Raw genomic sequence first — 18,699 nt, forward strand, 5'->3', positions numbered from 1 at the left:
CCCAAGCTTGCATGCCTGCATGGCACCAGACAAACCAGGCTGCTCAGGACTAGTTTACAAGATGTCTGCCATGATGTAGACATGCCTGAAGACCACCAGGAAGACTGTAGATGAGATTAAAACTGTTCTGTTGGTTAGACTGAGCCTAAAGGACCTGTATCTGACATCCAGACCCAGCTGAAGATAAATAATTCAATCCCCCTCTCCTCCAAGGAGGGGAGTCTAAAGACGAAGTTAATATTAAATAATCCTACAAACAGGGTAATGAAGATGAGTAGATCTATAGATTAAGTCAGATTTCTACTTCTCTGTATTCTCAAGGTAAAAAGTATATTAGTTACGGAAAATAAATTTCCTCAATTAATATAAGGAAGAATTGTTAGCAACTGAGAGGAAAAAAAAAAGCAGAAACTTGGAGAATAACAAGACAATTGCATATAGGCACATCCAAACTGGGTAGCACAGCACGTACTTCAAGGCAGGTTTCACAAGCAAACTCAGGCTTTGTTAGGGACAAATTTGGATCCCCAGGTCTGTGCCAACACACCCTGACAGCAGTGGCTTTGTGTGCTGACTAGACAGAGCTATAACAGACGTTTGACATCCTTACCGTCACTACAGTCAGACCTTTATACAATTGTGCAAATGCACTGTCAGGCATAAAGACCCAACCTATGCAAAACTTAAAGGTTAAATTACTTGAATTTTCAAAATTCTATTAACAGAATAAAACATTACCTCCCAAATACTGTTCTGTGAAGGAAAAAGAAGAGTTATTAGGTGACTTACCACTTCACATCATCATTATGACCAGTGTAATGTCTCTGAAGTTGCTCTTCAACGTTGAATAACACAACTACAGATGCGATGAAATACACAGTTTCGCCCGTTGGAAGAAGATAGAGATTACTGCGACAGTCCCGACCCCTATAGCCATAGCTAACATGCTGGTCAAGCTGCAATAACATTGTCTACCAATGATGAATGTTAAAAATAAGGAAAACCAAAATGGATTTTTTGCCCCTGTATTTCCTGAAGTCTGCATCTCTTGGCTTGAGCACAGTTTTATCACTTGATAGCCTTCAGAACACTCTCCCTTACTACAGCAAAGAGAGCATTTCACGGACTTTGAGTTACTGAAAACCTACATATCCTACAGAAAATACACAGTAAAGAAGACAGGAATTTGTAGACATACTATCCCTTTAGTATCTTCTGGAATTTGCTAAATGACAGACTAAGGCAATATTAATTTTGTCCCAAGCGTATTTACTATTTACACTGCTTGACTAATTAAAATAAAAATTTAGACTTGATGGAAATGCTAATAAGTCATTCAGTACATCTCCCTGCATTACATTAGGGTTGATTGCATTATCCTGTGTGCAGGTTGATTGATTTCATTATTTTAGGCATTACCAGCCAGATGGATATGAAACCATAAAAGGGTTACATCATCCGTTCCAATTTATTTGTGCAGTATTTAAAAGGCAGTGGCCCAGATTCTGATGCTAGTCATATCAATGCTAATCTAAAATTAATCCAATGAAATAACTGGAATTAATCCAGAAATACTCTCATTTAGACCAAATGTTAATTCAACCAAATTATGTAGTCTTATTCTTCTGAAGAGTCATTAGGGACTACAACTATTTTGGCTTTCCTTTTTTATGGGAAGAGAGAGACACAGCGTTAGCAAGACTTGGCAAAACAGAAGTGCATTCTAATTCAGTCAATATGGAGAAACTGGCTGTGATAAATGTATGGAGAGGTACTGAAACCCCAATTATATGATATTAAAAAGATACTTGAGCACTATTCTATGGTCAATGATAACCCAGTAAAACTAAAATACTCATGTTAACATTATCCAAGAAGTAAGGTCAATAGTTATCTTACTTCTAAAATCAGAATTTAAATAATAGCTTGCTGATTTTTTTTTCCAATAAATGCAATAGAAGCAGTGCTGCATACCCAACCATCAAAGTGTGCATTCAAAAGTACAGCTTTTGGATTCCCAAACTGAAGTATTTCAGTCAAAGTTCCTTCAAGTTTGAGATATTAAAATCTGAAGACATGAAAACAACCAATATCTTTAAATTACAAAGCATTTATTATCAATTTTGAATCTGTCTGTAAAGGTTAGATTTACTACTCTAGATTGCTGGACAACGCTTTGTTTAAATTCGTTTTTCTCTGTAAGGCCAGACACCATTACCAACTGAAGCCAACATAAATGGCTTCACCAGTCCAAGACTATATAATCAAGTTTAGAATGAACTAGCAGCTGAACTTAGCGTAAGGAATTGAACTTCGAAAAAATGTCAAGTAAAAATATTATACAGACGTTCATAAGGAACAAATTTCTGTGCATAAAAATAGCTATTAAATGGGCAAGATTACATTCTTTAAGGAAAATCTCCTTTCTTTATGATTCTTCCTGTGGGGAACAATGCTGCATTCAACCATTCACATGATTGCTGTTGTCAAACACTCCCTTTCTTTCTATCAGCCTTTTTTCTCAGATGTAAACTCCTGGGGTTGATCTCTCCTTCTCCTCACTGTTTCCCACACTCTGATTCGGTGGCTTCAACATGGACTCGGTGAGTTGACACTTCAAGGAATGTTATCTTGACCTTTTCTTTTCATTTGGCCTGCAGCTTTTCTTTCAAACCTCCCGCTTGCCAAGTGAGCTGCTCTCAAACGGATCCGTGCAGACCACTGCTCCCTCCCCGACGTCCCCAGTGCCGATTTCTTGCTCAGGTTTTACCACCTCTGCTCCAGTCCTCCCTCACACTTCATCCCTCAGCATTTCTGTTTCTCCATGTCTGAATATATCTGATGTGGTCTGGACCTTTTTGGGCTTACCTGGATACCCGTTAACGTGACTGTAAAACCCCTTCAGGTATGCCCGGAAATCTACACACATCAGATTTTCTGTTTCTCATCATAGTCTGCTTTGCCCTTTCCGATTGTCATCTCATCTCTGACTCCTTGTTTTTCTATCCCCATTCTTACGTTATAAAGCATTTTTGGCGGTAATCCCACAGCCAGGCTGGATTGTCTGGCTAGAAAGTCTTTTTTTTCTCCCACTCCAGTTCTGTTACCCCCTAATCAAACAGCTCTGGTCCTCCAACTCAGCTGGAGAGAATGCCTGCAATATTGATTCGTCTTTTACTGTCTTAATCTTTCTTCTTAAATTATTTTACGCTCCTGCCCCCAGCTATTCTTCTCATCACTATAGTCTGTAAATTGGGCATTATCTTCTCTCTCTCTCGTTTTTTTTTTTTTGGGCGTCTTTCATATACCTAACCATTGGTGTAACTTAGCTATGGATATCATGTTTGGGTTTAACTGCAAAGAAATTAAAATCTGAAAAAGTTAGCACAGTATTTTTGGAAAAAATATGCATTCTCCTCAGTAACCGTTTAGAGTTAGTTAGAACATTTTATTGATTCGTACCTTTTCTATTCACAGACTACCTTTATATATGGGATTCTGCTGGGTGTACCGACACACACCTGGAGGGACATATGAATATTCAAACTAAAAATAATACTCCATCTGGCAAATATTCAGTCATTTAAGTAAGCTTAAGTGAAAAACAAATGAGACTGAAATCATGACCTACTCTAATTATCATTCCTTACAGTAGTCTGAAATATTAACTTCAGCTTCCACCTGCACACTGCTAATAACATTCTACTTTGTTTTGTGGTTGGGTTTTCTGTTGTTTCAGCAAGCATCCTAACACTTTTTCCTGTATTATCCTTAGGCCGCTTAAGCAAGTTACACCTTACAAGTGTAAAAAGACATCATTCAATGCTGTTGTGATATATGGTGACAGCCTGTACAACAATTAGATGGTAAATGCTGCAAGCAGTATTTATCGTTCTAATCTCAGCTGGTTTATTAATTTTGTGGATTTTTTTTGTTTGTTTTTTAATTCATCTTCAGCTATTTCTGTATGCACTATCTATGCAATTCCAGCAGAGTGGGTTAGAACCCACAGGCTCAGCTGCAATAGGAATAAGAAGAATGGTTACTAAATCTGTCATTAATCTCTTGTGAATACAATGGGACTTTTGGAAACCCTCTGTGTGCATTCTGAAACCACATGCAGTTCTATTTATACAACTTTGAAAAAGACTATATGCAGCCTGTCTTCTTTTTTATGAAGACAAAGCAACTTCCTATTTGCACTGTTTGGGACAAAAAAAAAAAAAAAAAAAAGAGCATTTTCCTTAAAATAGAAAACCTTATGAAGACTTCATCGCTCTAAAGATAGTGGATACTACAAATAGACTCAGATCTGTTTGTGTTTATATTTTATCTTGAATCATCTATTATACACAGTAAGATTTTACAAAAATAAATTGTCATTTCTTTTTCCAATAAAACATATTTTCTCAATATATTTCAAAGTGAAATGTCAAAATTTCTGTATATAATGGAACACTGATTTCTTTCAAGTTAGAATTCCGTAATTATGTCCACTCATAGAAGTTAGTGGAAAATTCTGGTTGCTTAGTACTTACAGTGCTTAAAGAAAGTTTAAAATCTAAATTCAGACATTATTTTATATTTGATATCTTATTAATTTTATTACTAAGCACCTACCAGTTGCAAAGCCCTATTCAATTCAGGGCTTATTCAAGTACTGAAGTTGATTATAGCATCCTCTAAAGGACAATGCTGCACATTTTATAAAACACAGTTTAAAACAATGAATTACTGATGATAATCAGCAAAAAAAAAACCTGAGCTTGTTTTATGCATACTATAATTAATAATCACAGCTCACTTCACTCTTATAATATACCTAGTTTAACATTTAACTAATTAGCATGCTTCAGACTTAACCTTCAGGCAACATTTAAGCAAAATCTTTCTTAAGCTGCCACCCTGTACAAGGCACCAAACAGCAGCCTGAAGAAATTCACACCTATTTCAACGGAATGTCGCTTCACTAAGGAAATGAATCCTATTAATAAAGACCTTAGTTTTGCTATACTTTAGCTCAAAAAATTATTTAAAACAAATGATTAAGAAATGATTGATTTCCAGTAGTCCTCTAGCACAGAAAGGATACACCCATTCCAGTTTAAGCCTCTTGGCTGGTAGTTCTACTTTTGCTTCCAAATTGTAAGATTCCACTTGTTCTTTGGGCATGTACATGGTAACAGGACGTCCACGAAGAAACATTTTTACGTATCCTTCCTCTACAAAAGGTCAGAAATGTTTAGTGTTAAACAAAAAACCCCCATCAGTGGAGAACTCCAGTGCTCTTCCATCCCTTCCCACTTAACAGTTTTGTGCATTACAATTACAGAATGACATGCAATCTGAAACATAAAAATTAAGCTGGGTTTTTTTCCCTAAGTCAAAATCACTATGCAGATTTTTTTTTTAAACATACAAAGTCCCTTTTTCCCCTAAATATTTTGAACAGCAGAGCTAGAACTAAACAATGTCATGAAGAGCTACAAAACTGAAAGGACTGAAATTGAAACTTTTCTGTGAAAAATGTTACAATATTACATTTTTAAAATACTAAAGATGGAGGGGAAAACATCAAAGATTACAATTAACACAGAAATGCCACTTAAAATTAATTTTATTTTTAATCAATATTTACAGTGGAGCATCAGCATCTAAAGTATTTTCCAACACTCAGTCGCATTCTTTGCATCTCAGTGTAAAGATATGCTTTACACTTGATACAGTGTTAGAGATACATTCGAAATAAGGAACACAAACAATTAGTAAAAGGAATCATGCTGATGTACATGCAAAAAAGATAGTGCTTTAAGAATTACTAAACATTGAAAAAAGAACGACAACATTGACAGCACATCAAAAGAAAGGAAAATGACATACAGGAAAGAAGCTACAAAAACTGAATTGGCTGATAGAAGTAAACATTTCTAGAAGAAAATACTAAAAGTAATGTGTTGAACTGGTAAGAAATATTTTTGGGGAAAAGAAGCAGGGATTAATAACAGATCTGGAAGTACTGACTTGGGGACTTCATGGGGCTTATAAAACTAGGAGATCTGGGAAATGCCATGAAGGTCTGACTAGGACTTTTGGGAACTGGCAAGGCCAAAGTGGGTGTCTTGTGAACTTCTGGTGAAGTTTGTCCAGATTCAGAACGTGCTGGCTCTTGCTGCTTCATCGGCAGATCAAGGGGTTCAGCCTTGTTCTCATGCGAATCAAGCAGTTTTGGAGTCAGTGACATCTGTAGAGTTACTAGACAGAATAATCGTGGGCACAGAGGAAATGGAAGGGCAGAAGTAATAAAATCATGTAAATGAAAAAAATTATACAATTTAGGATTGTTAAAATTATGCTACGAATTGTTAAGCATCATTACAACTATACCATTATTTTTTAAATTTGAAAACTAAGGCTTTATTTTAATTGGAAATATGCATATGCTACAAATCCTGACTAACTGAATAAAATTACTGGTTGCACAAATAAACATTATAGCTATGCTGTACTGCCTAAGAATATGTGTATTTTGCCTTTAGACTAATTCATTTGGGAAAGAGATCTACCTGATCTGTCACAGCAAAGTTACAGCTAGGGCTCTCCAGCTTCATTTACAGAACTCATACATATAACAAAAACAACAGAGAACCGAATGCTAAAAAGAAGCAATAATAATGGTGAAAGAATGGTGACAGATGGTTGGAGCTTAAGATGCCTGTTAAAGTGCTAGAACACCAGAATTGTTTTTTTAAAATCTACTCCAATAGATCCATATTGGAAAATAAACCATAGAGGGTAGGGCATCAAACCGCAGAGCATTACAGCACTATTTGTATGCGCATGCAGCGTCTATTTAATGAGCTTGAAACACATGCCAATACTGCTGATACTGGCGCACTGGAAGTCCATAGATTTTCAGCGGTGATAACCGCTTATCAAAGGCTGGGAATGAACAAAAGTTTAATTCATTTAACTGCTTTTCTCTCCTGAAACTTATGGGACTCAAAAAAATTCTATTTAGCTATATACAGTGGAAGTATTTGACCTAGTCACTCAAAAATCCTCTTTAGAGTAAATAGGGAGAAACAGATATTTTTGGACAAATTAATCACATTTTAAAGCAGGCGTCCAAAAGCAAGTATAGCAAATTACACCAAGTATATTATACCAAGTGTATAAATTACGCCTTCAGAATGCCTCTCTCTCTAACTATAAAGAGGAACTTAGGCTGACTAGGTCAGGAACAGAAACGTATACTGTGTATTCATTTCTAACTTTTAGTAATATTAATTACACCTGTACTCATTTTTGTTACTAATCCAAATCTATTATCTACATAATCAATCTACATCCCCTTCTTTGTACTTTTCTTAACTAAGTTTTTAGACAGCAAAGTTCTAAATGTGAAGATATAGATGTAAAGACAGACAATCATCGAACTACAAAGACAGATCAATGGTGAAACTTTCAGACAAATGTATCTTTTACATCTGCAATTTTGAAATTTGAAACTGCTATTGAAAATAATTGCAAAAAATTTACAGTTACTGAATGAAATAAGAAGGCACGTGAATGCCAGTAGGTTCTGCAAAGGAGACTGCTACTGATTGCAGGCATAAAATTGTACAAACAATACACAGAGGCAGAGACCCTCTAAAAGACTTTGTCTTGAGAAGAAACATTCTTTGCTTTGTGACATTTTAGATTTGTTGCAAAGCTGAACGATGCTGATTAGTGGAAAAACTGTTAGGATTTAGCTACCTCTAAAAAGCAAGACAAATCTGTGATTGTATCACAGACATAAACATGCATCAAAAATGTGCATATTTACGCTACAGTTTAGCTAAAGCTTCAGAAAACAATGTGGTATGTTTACCAAATGTAACTCTGCTTTATGACAGTGAGCAAAAAGCACTGAGAAATTAGTTGGACCCCTAGGTCTGTTTATTCAACAGTTAGAAAAATCTACAGTCTACTCAGTAAGAAAAAGCAAGGGAAAAACCAAGGCTTCTACAATCATGTTAGGCTAAGAGCGAAACAGCCAACAAAAGGGCAAATTCTATATGAATTTCAGCAAAAGTGCGAACACCATTTCAAACACAGTGAACATCCACGTGTTGCCATATAGCTCTCTCAACATATTTTTTTTTCTAATTCAAATTCCTCTGAAAAATTCCATAGGAATCTAAATTATAACCCGTTATTGTTATTAAAGTGCACCTGAGGGTTATAGTGCACCTGTGTAATAGACAGGATAATATTTTTGTTTCATTCAAAAGAACCAGGAAAGCTTTAACATTGCAAAATGCGCGCAAGTTAGGAAATAGCTGTTTATACGTTGAGCTTTTATCCCACCAGTACCATGTTGCTTCGAGAGCTATGAGGTTTCGGAAGTGAAGCCTACCTTTGCAGTGTGTCACTCGTCGCTTCCCTTGTGATTACAGAGACAGAGACAGAAGGGCTAGATAAAGATGTGTTTGAATACAATAAACTCACTAAATACCTGCTCTACAGGCTGTCCAGTCGCTAACCTGGTGCTTGACAAAACACTGAGCCATATGTTGGGTAATGACAGTTGAAACCCCTTTCCTCCAGCTAGGGGCTCTGTTTAGTTCTTCCATTATTAAAATAATAACTTAAGCTCTATTAGGCAACTACTTCACTTAAAGTAAGTAAAATACCAAGCATAACTTTCTTAGAAAAAAAATAATTAATTTCAATTTTGTCCAAGTGAGAAAGGTAAAAGTGGTGTCACATCTGTTTAGCTACTGATCTTTATCTGCGGGGAAAGTGTCAGAAGAAAAATTACTCCAAATGCCTTTGCTTACATGGTGCAAGGGAAGGAGAAATGTTACACAAGACAAGCACATTCTGTGTAAACCCCAAGTCTTATTTTTCTAAACCGTTTTCATGAAAGGGACAGGAACTGTGACTGTATTGCCAACAAATACTTAAGTGCTTACTTATTTTTATATAGTATTGAGTCCAAAATCAATTACACTTAACCCTGAAGCATGGCTTAAGAGCTTTGCTGGATGCTGATCAATCAGCTCAGTAAACAAAAGATTTTCTACTTTTTCAGCCTAATGTAAGATTACTGTTACAGAACTATACACAAAAAAGAATATGATACATCTGATAAATCAACAGGTTTTTTTTCCTTTCCTTATTTTGTTACAAGAAAGCTTTTATTTTAGTGGTTCTTGTTTTTTCAGAACAAGAATAACTGTTATGTATGCTATTCCATTTCATATCTTTATTGAGACTGTTCAGACGTTTGTAGCTGTCTAATGACAAGGGTAAATTCTGCTTTCGCTTACACCTACTATTTCACTTTCAGAGTCTTTTTACAGGGATAATACATAAGTAGGAAAAATGAAAGTGATTTCCAAACTAAAGATAGACCTCCAAAACTGTAGTAACACCTTTTTTATTTGTAATATGATGTATTTTATTACAAGGCATTGGGACAGATGTGGCATTCTTTAACAGTGGTTGATGGCTCTCTTTTATGACTAAATTAATATGACAGTATCATAGTTGGAACTTGGTATATGCTTTAATTAGCAAAATCTTAATACTGCTTTGAAAGGGAAGACACACTTGGGGTAAAAAGACATGGACTTTTTCTTCTTTGTCTTCTTACAAACAATCCTAACTGTAAAATAAACCTATTGGGCCAACAAAAACTGGAACAAATTGATCAACTTTTTAAAAAATATGTCATCAGTAGCCTGTAAGCATCATGCTTAGATTCCCAATAACAGTTCCTAGGCATCCACAGGAGGAAAAAAAAAAATCTTTTATGTTATCACAGTTATCTGCTTAAAATTTTTAAAAGTTCCTACCTGCACTGAACATTGGTTCCTTGGGTTTGCTGTGAAAATAATGAAGAAATTTCTATTTTAAAAAGCATGCACATACAGCCTGCACATATAAAGGTATCAATATAATACAAAATTAAAAATATATTAAATATTTTGTGTATAAATAAATATATTTATATATTTATATAAATATATATATTTTATATATAAATAAAAATATTACTTCAATTAAATTATTTACAAGGTAAATCCTCAGGCAAACACAATTAAAGCCAGCATACTTTGTAGCTCCTTGATGGCAGGTGTTAAAACTTTTACATTCAGTTCTCCTTACCATGTATCAAATCGATACATTTTCCTCCACTCACTACTAAATTCTCTTCTCCTGCAGAGTTAGTCCAGTTACACGAGAACACAGAAACCGGTCGTGAGTAGCTGCATCAGTTTTGTTTTCCAGTCAGTGAGATTTGTCACTCTAGAGCAGTCTACAACCACAACAAAAAGCAAGCAACGCATCCTTAACCACAAATTCTCTCTGCATATGTGGAGTGGGGGGAGGTTACTGTATCAGAGCAGGTGTGGGTGTTCGCTTACTTCGTGGCTTTCTTCTCTCTGGATTTAAGGACCAAACCAAATTTTGAATGTGCTTTTCCAGAGTCTAATTGTTTCTTGGTGAATGATGGTACTTGGTAATACCCTGAAAGCACATATCCATCCATGTCTTCTCTCTCTTACTGCACTGCTGCCTGGAAGACAACCTGAAATGGTTCATCTTTTTGTCTTCAGAAAATATTTGGCAAAACTTGAGGGGAAAATACATCAAGCGTGTGGAGAAGGAAAAGGCAGAAAAGCTGAGGAGCTCTCTGGACCATACTACCCTGGCCAGAAAGAAGCAAATTTTTTCAGAAATGCCAGTCATGTGTTTTCTTTGTCCTTTGCCTCTGTATAATTAGGCTTGATGGTGCTGTTTCTGATGAAGCATGAAAAGGACACAAAGCAACATTATGCAGTTATTTTTCCTCCCAGTTCCATTTTCTTTCTATCCAGTAAAACTTCTGACATATCAGATTACTGCTGTATGTTTCTCGGGGTGATCCCGAAAGCCCTATCATTCTGATGGGAAAATGCTGAAGCACAAAGTATCCCTAGAGCTGTGATGCCCTCTCCACATCTGATCCTAGACTGCAGCGGGCAGATAAAGAGAAACCAAAAATAAGAAACAAAACTGGGTTCCATTTTTTCACAGATTTTTTTCTAAGCGTAAAGGATTCTCTCTCTCTCTACAATAGAAATTGTAGCGAATAATTTTACAGTATTTTTCCTTTTGCCTTGATTTGTCAGTTACATTGAGAATAATACAGTTACTTAATGATAAGAACAAACCCAAACAAAACAAAAATGAATTCTACTGGTCCTACCCATCAATTTAGCAACTTTTCATAGTATCAGCCTTCGTATTAATCATGCACCAAAATCCATGCTTTGAGCTGGCCTACGTAGGCAATCTCATCTAAATAGCACGATGTGTTGCCATTGTTAACACCAAGATTAACATTTTCTCTTACGAATGAAGATATTTTTAGAAAATAAAAACTTTATGGGACAGAGCACTAGTCAGAAACGACACCATATTAGAGACAAGAGTCCCTAGATCTGAACAGATCATGGTGACTTATTCAATCTAATCAAGCTAATGTGAAACGCTGATTCATGACAGCAATAAAGCAAATCATGTGTACTTCCTAATTATACAAACCCTAACCACACACAGCCCAGAGCTCTGACTACCCTTTTTCTTCTTCATGAACTTGAGTCAGTTCCTACTTATCTAACCCTTAGGAAGGCTCATCCCTGGCTCACAGCCATAGGGAGTTGGGACATCCCATCGTAGCATGGGAGATTATGGCCATCTCCTTGCTCCTGATGCTTGAAGCTTCTTAAAATAGCTGTGTTTTTTTTTTTTATTGCATTACGTTTTTGTGTAACAGCCTACAACTCTATATACTTTGAAAAACAGTCATTTCACAATTGCCTTTTTAGACTCCTGGCGTGCATTCTGCTTTAAGCTTCACCTACAAACCAGACACAGAATCATAGAATGGAAGCACAGAATATCTCAAGTTGGAAGGGATCCATAAGGATGAATGATACAAATAATAAGGCTGTGAGTATATGGTTAAGTAACACGTTCTTCCTCACTCTTTCACACATACAGCTAGCTTTAGGAAAACAGCCTTAGCCCCCAGCATACAGAATCATGCTCATTTTTCTTCTAGTCCCATTACTCTTGCTTTATATTTTGCATGACGGCCCAGCTTCAACAGGAAGCACGAGGCAAGTCTTTAGTCAGCCTCTTCCATGGGATAAGGACGCTCTTCAAGGAGGCGAGAGCTGTGATGCTGAACACCCTCAGAATGCACGTGACAGAGATGAGGGAAAACTCTCTGACCATACAATGATTGTTCTGATAGTGGCATCGACATCACTTGCTCCAGCTAAGGCAATCTAACATACGCTTTCAATTAGTTCCTTGGGATCCTTGCATATTATTTAAGCAATGCATCATTTGTCTGCTGGACCTTTTCCCTGAGTCCAAAGTAAGTGATTTCTGATCAACACTGTTGCCCAAACCTTTGTGGCCTAACAAGTGCAGAATGACATAACCACTGGGTTTCTATCAGAACAGTATGGAAAAAATTTAAAATGCATCTCGTGCACCATGATCAAATTTAGAGTAGGAACAAAACAATTTAGCAGATAACCATTAGTTATGTCGTAATGTTTTATTTCTTAGCTATTTTGGACTCAATTTTTCAAGTGTACAGTACCTCTATGTAGCTGCTAGAAGTCATAGCTTTCCTTAATTTAAATGAACAACCTAATTAATATTCTCAGCTTATTTCTTTACTAACTTAATATATAGCTGATTTCAGACAATTATCACCTCATGCATGGAGCAGGAACTCAGGGATATCTTCAAAAACCAGATTTTGCAAAGCACTGTATTTAGATATCGACAGGTCTATCTTCCACCACACAATACACACAGAATTGACCTTTTGGGGACTTGATCTAATGAAATTTTTTATACAAGACAAGATAAACAGAAAGAGGACATTGCAGGAAGATATGTTTGTTAAAACTTTTTTTTCTTTTTTAAACTACAGTAAATTACTGCAGTAAATGGAAAAAGCAACAACATTTCACCATTGGTAGGTGAAATATTCCTGTTCATATTCCAGAAGCACAGCTACCCATCTAATTACAGGAAATTGTTTTTTAAACAAAAAGCTTCCATAAGAAATATGCTTTGTTTATATAAGACAAGTTTTTAAAAATAGAGTAGAAAGTTATACATACATGCAAAATAAAAAGTAAAACTTTAGAAAAATCTATCAGCTTCAAGAGACCAATATAGAAAACAGCAGCTCCTTGTTAATGAAATAATTGAGGGCAATGTAGCTGCACGAAGTTATGCGCTATTGCAACACTTCACAGAATTTCCAGCTTAAACTAAGAGCAAACTTTTATCTTCTCAGTAGTCCCTTCACTGGACATTTTTGCTTAATTTTGCCTTTTAAAATTTTCAGGCTCGCTTATCCCTAAGAGTGTTGACAGTCAGGGTTCTCCTTCAGTACTATTCTACCACATGTATCAAGATATACATTCCTTGTCCTAGAAGGACCTGAGACGTTCTGTAACAATTTTGTCCAAGTCTGCACATGCAGAAAGAGAAATGGTACCTAAGTAATCCACAAAATACTGATTTTCCTCTCAAAAATAGTATTTATTTATGGATAACTTAAAGAGTTAATTGCTACAGTATTTTTTTTTGCAATTATATTTCAGGCTTTTAGAAAATTTAATGTACAAAAATCCTATGAACAGAAACAAAACCACATCTACTCAGTTATCTGTTGTTTATAATTATTTCACAAAAAAATGAAGGAAAAAAGAAATCATACGCTGAGATAAGGTCAAATTTCCGTAAGTACCAGAAGGCCCAGTCCTGCAGAATTCTGTCAGCTTATAAAAGCCTCATTCACATGCATAGATGCACATCACCAAGAAGATTTTAGACTGCCTAAATTTTTAGTTGGTGTAATTATTACAATCTTACGACCTTTTATCTGATATTGTTAATTTTTTCACTCTTTGTGTAATTTGCTAAGCCTTTGACAAGTTTCATAAACTTTGCACATTTGTTGCCTTGCTTCAGAGTTGAAAGCGTTAAGCCAGAAAACAAACTATTAATAATGCAGTCACCCATATTTAGGCTGTCCATTAGTACACAACCACCTCTGCCCCCCTTACAGCAAGCAAAGATGCCAAAGGGATGAAAAGGAAAGGATGTTTTTTTGCTATACCAGGGGCTCATGAGCAGCCCAAGGACTCCTGTGATGGCACTGATGCCCAGACAGAGCAGGCAAATTATTATTATGTGACCTTCATTAACATCAGGTTTCTATGGTCACATGATCTGTGAGATAAAACATCGCTTTTTGCATAGGAAACTGGAACAGGACAGGTCAAGTGAAACGGCCAAGGCTAAAATCTGTCTAGGAAATACGGGAAAGAACCAGTTGAGCAATACAGTGACTTTGCCACCACCATCAATAAATCAGTGATTTGCTCAAGACCATCTTGAATCTGAAACTTCTGGACAAGACATTCTCTTTTCCTTGTCCTGTCAGCCATACAGAGAAGCATCATCAGAGACAGACAGAACTAGGCATCCCTTTATTCCGCTTTGTGCTGGCTAGCACTTGCCTCTCCCTCCATTTCTCATTAATCTGACCCTCAGACTGAGTCAGTCATTGCTCAGAGACTGGCTGGGCATCAGTCTACATATGGGAGGTGGCAAGTGATTGCCTTCTCATCACTTCTTTTCTTTTTTCTTCCTCTTTCCTTCACTTATTAAACTGCCTTTATCTTGACCTATGAGTTTTCTCACTCGATCTTCCTATTCTCTTCCCCTGTCCTGCTAGGGGAGAGGGAGTGTGTGGCTGTGTGCTGCTCAGCTGCCAGCTGAGGTCAATGAACCACAACCAGGAACTTGAAGGAACATGTCAGGAACTTGAAGACCAAGGGAAACCCCCTAAGATAATGGAAAAGGAATGTTCAATAATTATGAACTCAAGATTCTCTCGTTCATAGTTTGGAAATAAGGCAAGTGAATTTCATCTAAACTTGAAAAACTGTTTAAAATGTTTAAAAATATATTTTTGTACAACTGTTGGAGCTTCTAAAAAAGCTTCCAATATTTGTTAAACTAAAGAAACTAATTTCACTAAAGAAGCTAATTTCCTTGTTAGGGCAGTAGGCAGAGGAAGGAGATAGATATTTAGACAACATTACCTTTCACTGTTCTTTTTACCACTAGATGAACTGCTGGTGGATCCAGTGCGGTTGCGACTCCCTTTGGAATCTCCATAGCTTTCCCTCCGACCCCCTGGGGACACACGCTCAGCTGAACTGGTTCTCTTAACGGTGCTAATAAAAAAAGGAGTAAGTTTTACAGTGGCACTTGTAAAAGCATGTATCTCTACGACAAATATTTTTGAAAAATATATCAAGTAGAATGCTGTCCCTAAAACTAACTACAACTTTGTTTTGAATCATAACTTGATTTGTTAAAGAGCCTACATAAGAGTTTTGCTGAGTATCTAGTGCAACAAAACCAAACACACTGCTTTTTCCTTAATCACAAAATAGAGGAAGGGCTAAACCAGCATCACAGAGTAAGTTGCAATATCTATTTTCCAGGCCACACTTCAAAACTCTGACTACCACTCCACACTTCTGGACTTTTCTATTCTTTTCATAAGAAGTGAAAGATTTAAAACCAAAGTATGCTCCCTGATACCTCTAGCCAGCCTGCAGAGAATGCCAAAAGTAGATTCAAATCCGAGCAGCAGCAAGCTGATTTTGGGTCTTTGTTCAGTATCAATTATTCCATGGTTCAAAGATAGTTTTAACATACCCCAAAGTGCAGTTAATGGTGACCTGGCCTGCATTTTTCTTTAGCCTGTCAAAAATGTATGCTCCCTACTTAGATGTATGGATAGATTAGACTTCCCACATCCTCTGACAAGGGGTTTCTCAAAGGCTTAAAGCTTGCCTTACTCTCTCACTCTTCACCCACCCTTCCTACCAAGATAGCTACCAGGGAGTTCTTGTATGCCTTTATAGCACCCCTTAGACATCCAGCTCTCTCTGACGGAAAAACGTGAGCCAAAACACAAGCAGGATTACTTAGTAAGTTAAGAGAAGCCCACTCAGAGCTAACACCTAATAGGAGACAAATTATTGTGGTTACTTGTTAGTCCAAAGCAATTATCCCTAAAGCAGTGCTTCCTAGCAGGAGAGGGAGCAGCAAAGGGTGGGCCCCAAGCTGGGCGATGCGTTTCCCTTTGCTGAGCTCCCCGTGCAGCAGAGGTGCAGGCAGCGTTACCCAGCTGGAGGCAGGAATCGCCCCCATGGCAGTGGCTGAACGACAGGACTCGGTGTCAGGGTCTCATTTCCCCCCACCCCAGTCCTGTCCTGTTTTCTCCCCTCCAAAGAGCAGAACAGAAATGTCCCCTTTACATCCCCATAACTAGATGGCCACCTTCAGCAACTCTCTCACCCTCTGTGAAAACTTCAGTTCTTTCTGCCCTTGCTTCTTCAAGGCTCAGGCTCACCCCAGTCACCTCTTCTACTATCCCCAGCCAGTCCTCCCTTTCTGTACACCCCCAGGGATGCTGTGCTTACCCTAAGGCTCATCTCAAGCATCCTTGAGGACTATTCCAAACCTCCCTATGAGCCCCTAACAATTATCCCTATCCTGTTATCTCAGTCAGCTTGCTCCTCAAGCTCTGTCCCACTTTGTGTATGGTGTAAGAAAGAGAGGTATTGGCTTTTCATAACTAAAGGAAATGAGATAGACTTTTCTGTCTAGTCAGAAAATATTCAGCTTATCAACTGTACATCACCATCGATACACTTAAAAAAAAAAAAAAAATCCTGCTTCCTCATGTCTTTTTACCAGCAAGGAGGGGAATGCTTCAACAGCTCAGCTGAGGCTCAGTTACAGAAACGATGGGAACAACTGAACCAGAGTCTTTTTTGCAAAGCAATTGCCCTACTGAAACGGGGGAAGCCCCCATCCAGGGGCAGGTCCACAGAGCAGATGCATGTTAAGATGCATCTCAGGTAGCTTGACAAAAAACTTCCACGCGATGGTAGAACAGATGTTCAGTGCTGTGTTTTCATATTAAAAACAAGCACAATTTAAATGATTAAGCTGAAATTTTAAAAATATCGTTTCTGTGGAGAAAGTGAGGTAAGAGAGCAAGCAGAATGTGAAGCTACACACAAGCAAAGAACAAAATACATCCATAGCAGAAGGGAAAGACAGTAAGAAGAATTTAATTCTGTCTTCATTTCAGAAATAAGTGTCTCCTACACTAGTCTAATGTTATCCAAGTCATCTCAATGTCAAATGCATGAAAAAACCTCCTCTAGTAAATTAAATAATATATTGCTAACATGTAACTGTTCTCCCTGCATCTCATAACATCATCCAATTTAATACTACTCAAGTTAAAAAATAAAGCCTTGTTACTGAAAATGTTTACTCCACAAAAAATAGCTTTATTAGCATGAGTCCTTCCACTACTTTATATACACTATTTGCAAAAACATCCTTTCTGCGTGATTTTGCAGGAACAAACCTTTATTTTGGCATCTTTTCCTGGTTAAGGAAAAGAAGAGGCAACATCAGCCTATGCTGAAATCAAATTAAGGAAATCAAATTATACTAATGTCAGAAAAAAAAAATTAAGTTACAGAAGTGATTTTAAACTAATTTTAATGTTGCTTGGTCTTTTATTTTTATAGCTATAAAGATTCAAAAGATGAACTGGTGGATAAAAAATCAGTGGGTGGGACTAAAGCTTTAAAGTGCAATGCTGTCTTCTTTCTGAATAATGAAGTCTCATATCACTATAAAAACTACTTTTACCACAAGAACAAAATTTGTTTAAACTCTTTTGGCTTACATCCATTACTGCTTAAACTAATCAGCAATGCTATCTTCTGACAAATTTTATTTTAAACTTTCAACAACAACAACAACAAAAGCCCAGTGAGAAGTATTAGCAGGTGGCTGGAAAAGAGGATTATAATTCCATTATATCAGCTCAATTTTGGCATATACACATTTTTGTAGCCATAGTGTTAAGCACCAGTGATTACATCCATGGCTACAGTAGATACACTGTTGTGTGGGGAGGAATTTAAAGCGACAGAAAATATTAATTTAACTTACAGGCTTGTAAGAGCATAACTGGATTCCAGAATTTGGCTTCCACATTAGTCATACGAAAGAAGAGTATTTTCTATTATTTTAAAAGATAACATTTGTAACACAATTTTTAACTTGTTAAAGACAGCAATGTGGTCTAACGTAACATCCCTATAACAAAAATTATGTTAGCATGAGAGAATGCAGATACCATAACCAAAATTATTATTACTTAAGTTTTGCAATGCTTTTATCAAAGATCAGAAAGTTTTAAACATGTACTTTTGAAAATGTTAAAAATGGGAATAATTACAGTTCTACCATGTTAATTCTTGCATTAAAACAGCCACTTTCTATATGTTGAACCAAAATGGAAAGGAAAAACAACTGAGCTTCAATACTACAAAGCCATTAAGGATCCCTCACCTTAGAGCAGGCTTTTTCAGTTTGCATGCATTGAGAAGATTCACAGACCTGCTTAATCCAGATCAAGAGGTGCGTAAACAAAGCAGAATAAAAAGTGAATGCAACAATAAGATGTGGAAACAAGACATTTAAAACAAACTTACATTAAAAGACATAATTGCA

At 36.7% G+C, this 18,699-nt stretch overlaps 1 protein-coding gene across 4 annotated transcripts in view; it reads right to left on the minus strand.

Moving 5' to 3' along the window:
• EML1 (EMAP like 1) overlaps positions 1-18,699 on the minus strand; it is a 129,500-nt gene that overhangs the window by 24,198 nt on the left and 86,603 nt on the right. For 3 of the 4 annotated variants that reach the window (XM_086748279.1, XM_086748277.1, XM_086748281.1), the window contains exons 4-8: positions 15,183-15,317; positions 9,846-9,874; positions 8,402-8,428; positions 5,093-5,222; positions 790-939 (exon numbers count right to left, since the gene is read on the minus strand). In XM_086748279.1, coding sequence (XP_086604405.1) covers positions 790-939; positions 5,093-5,222; positions 8,402-8,428; positions 9,846-9,874; positions 15,183-15,317 — 471 coding nt within the window. The remainder of the gene's footprint in view (positions 1-789; positions 940-5,092; positions 5,223-8,401; positions 8,429-9,845; positions 9,875-15,182; positions 15,318-18,699) is intronic. The other variant, XM_086748278.1, reaches the window with a different exon arrangement.

Source organism: Chlamydotis macqueenii, chromosome 5 (assembly GCF_036417535.1).
Source record: "Chlamydotis macqueenii isolate bChlMac1 chromosome 5, bChlMac1.mat, whole genome shotgun sequence".
Classification (NCBI taxonomy): domain Eukaryota; kingdom Metazoa; phylum Chordata; class Aves; order Otidiformes; family Otididae; genus Chlamydotis; species Chlamydotis macqueenii.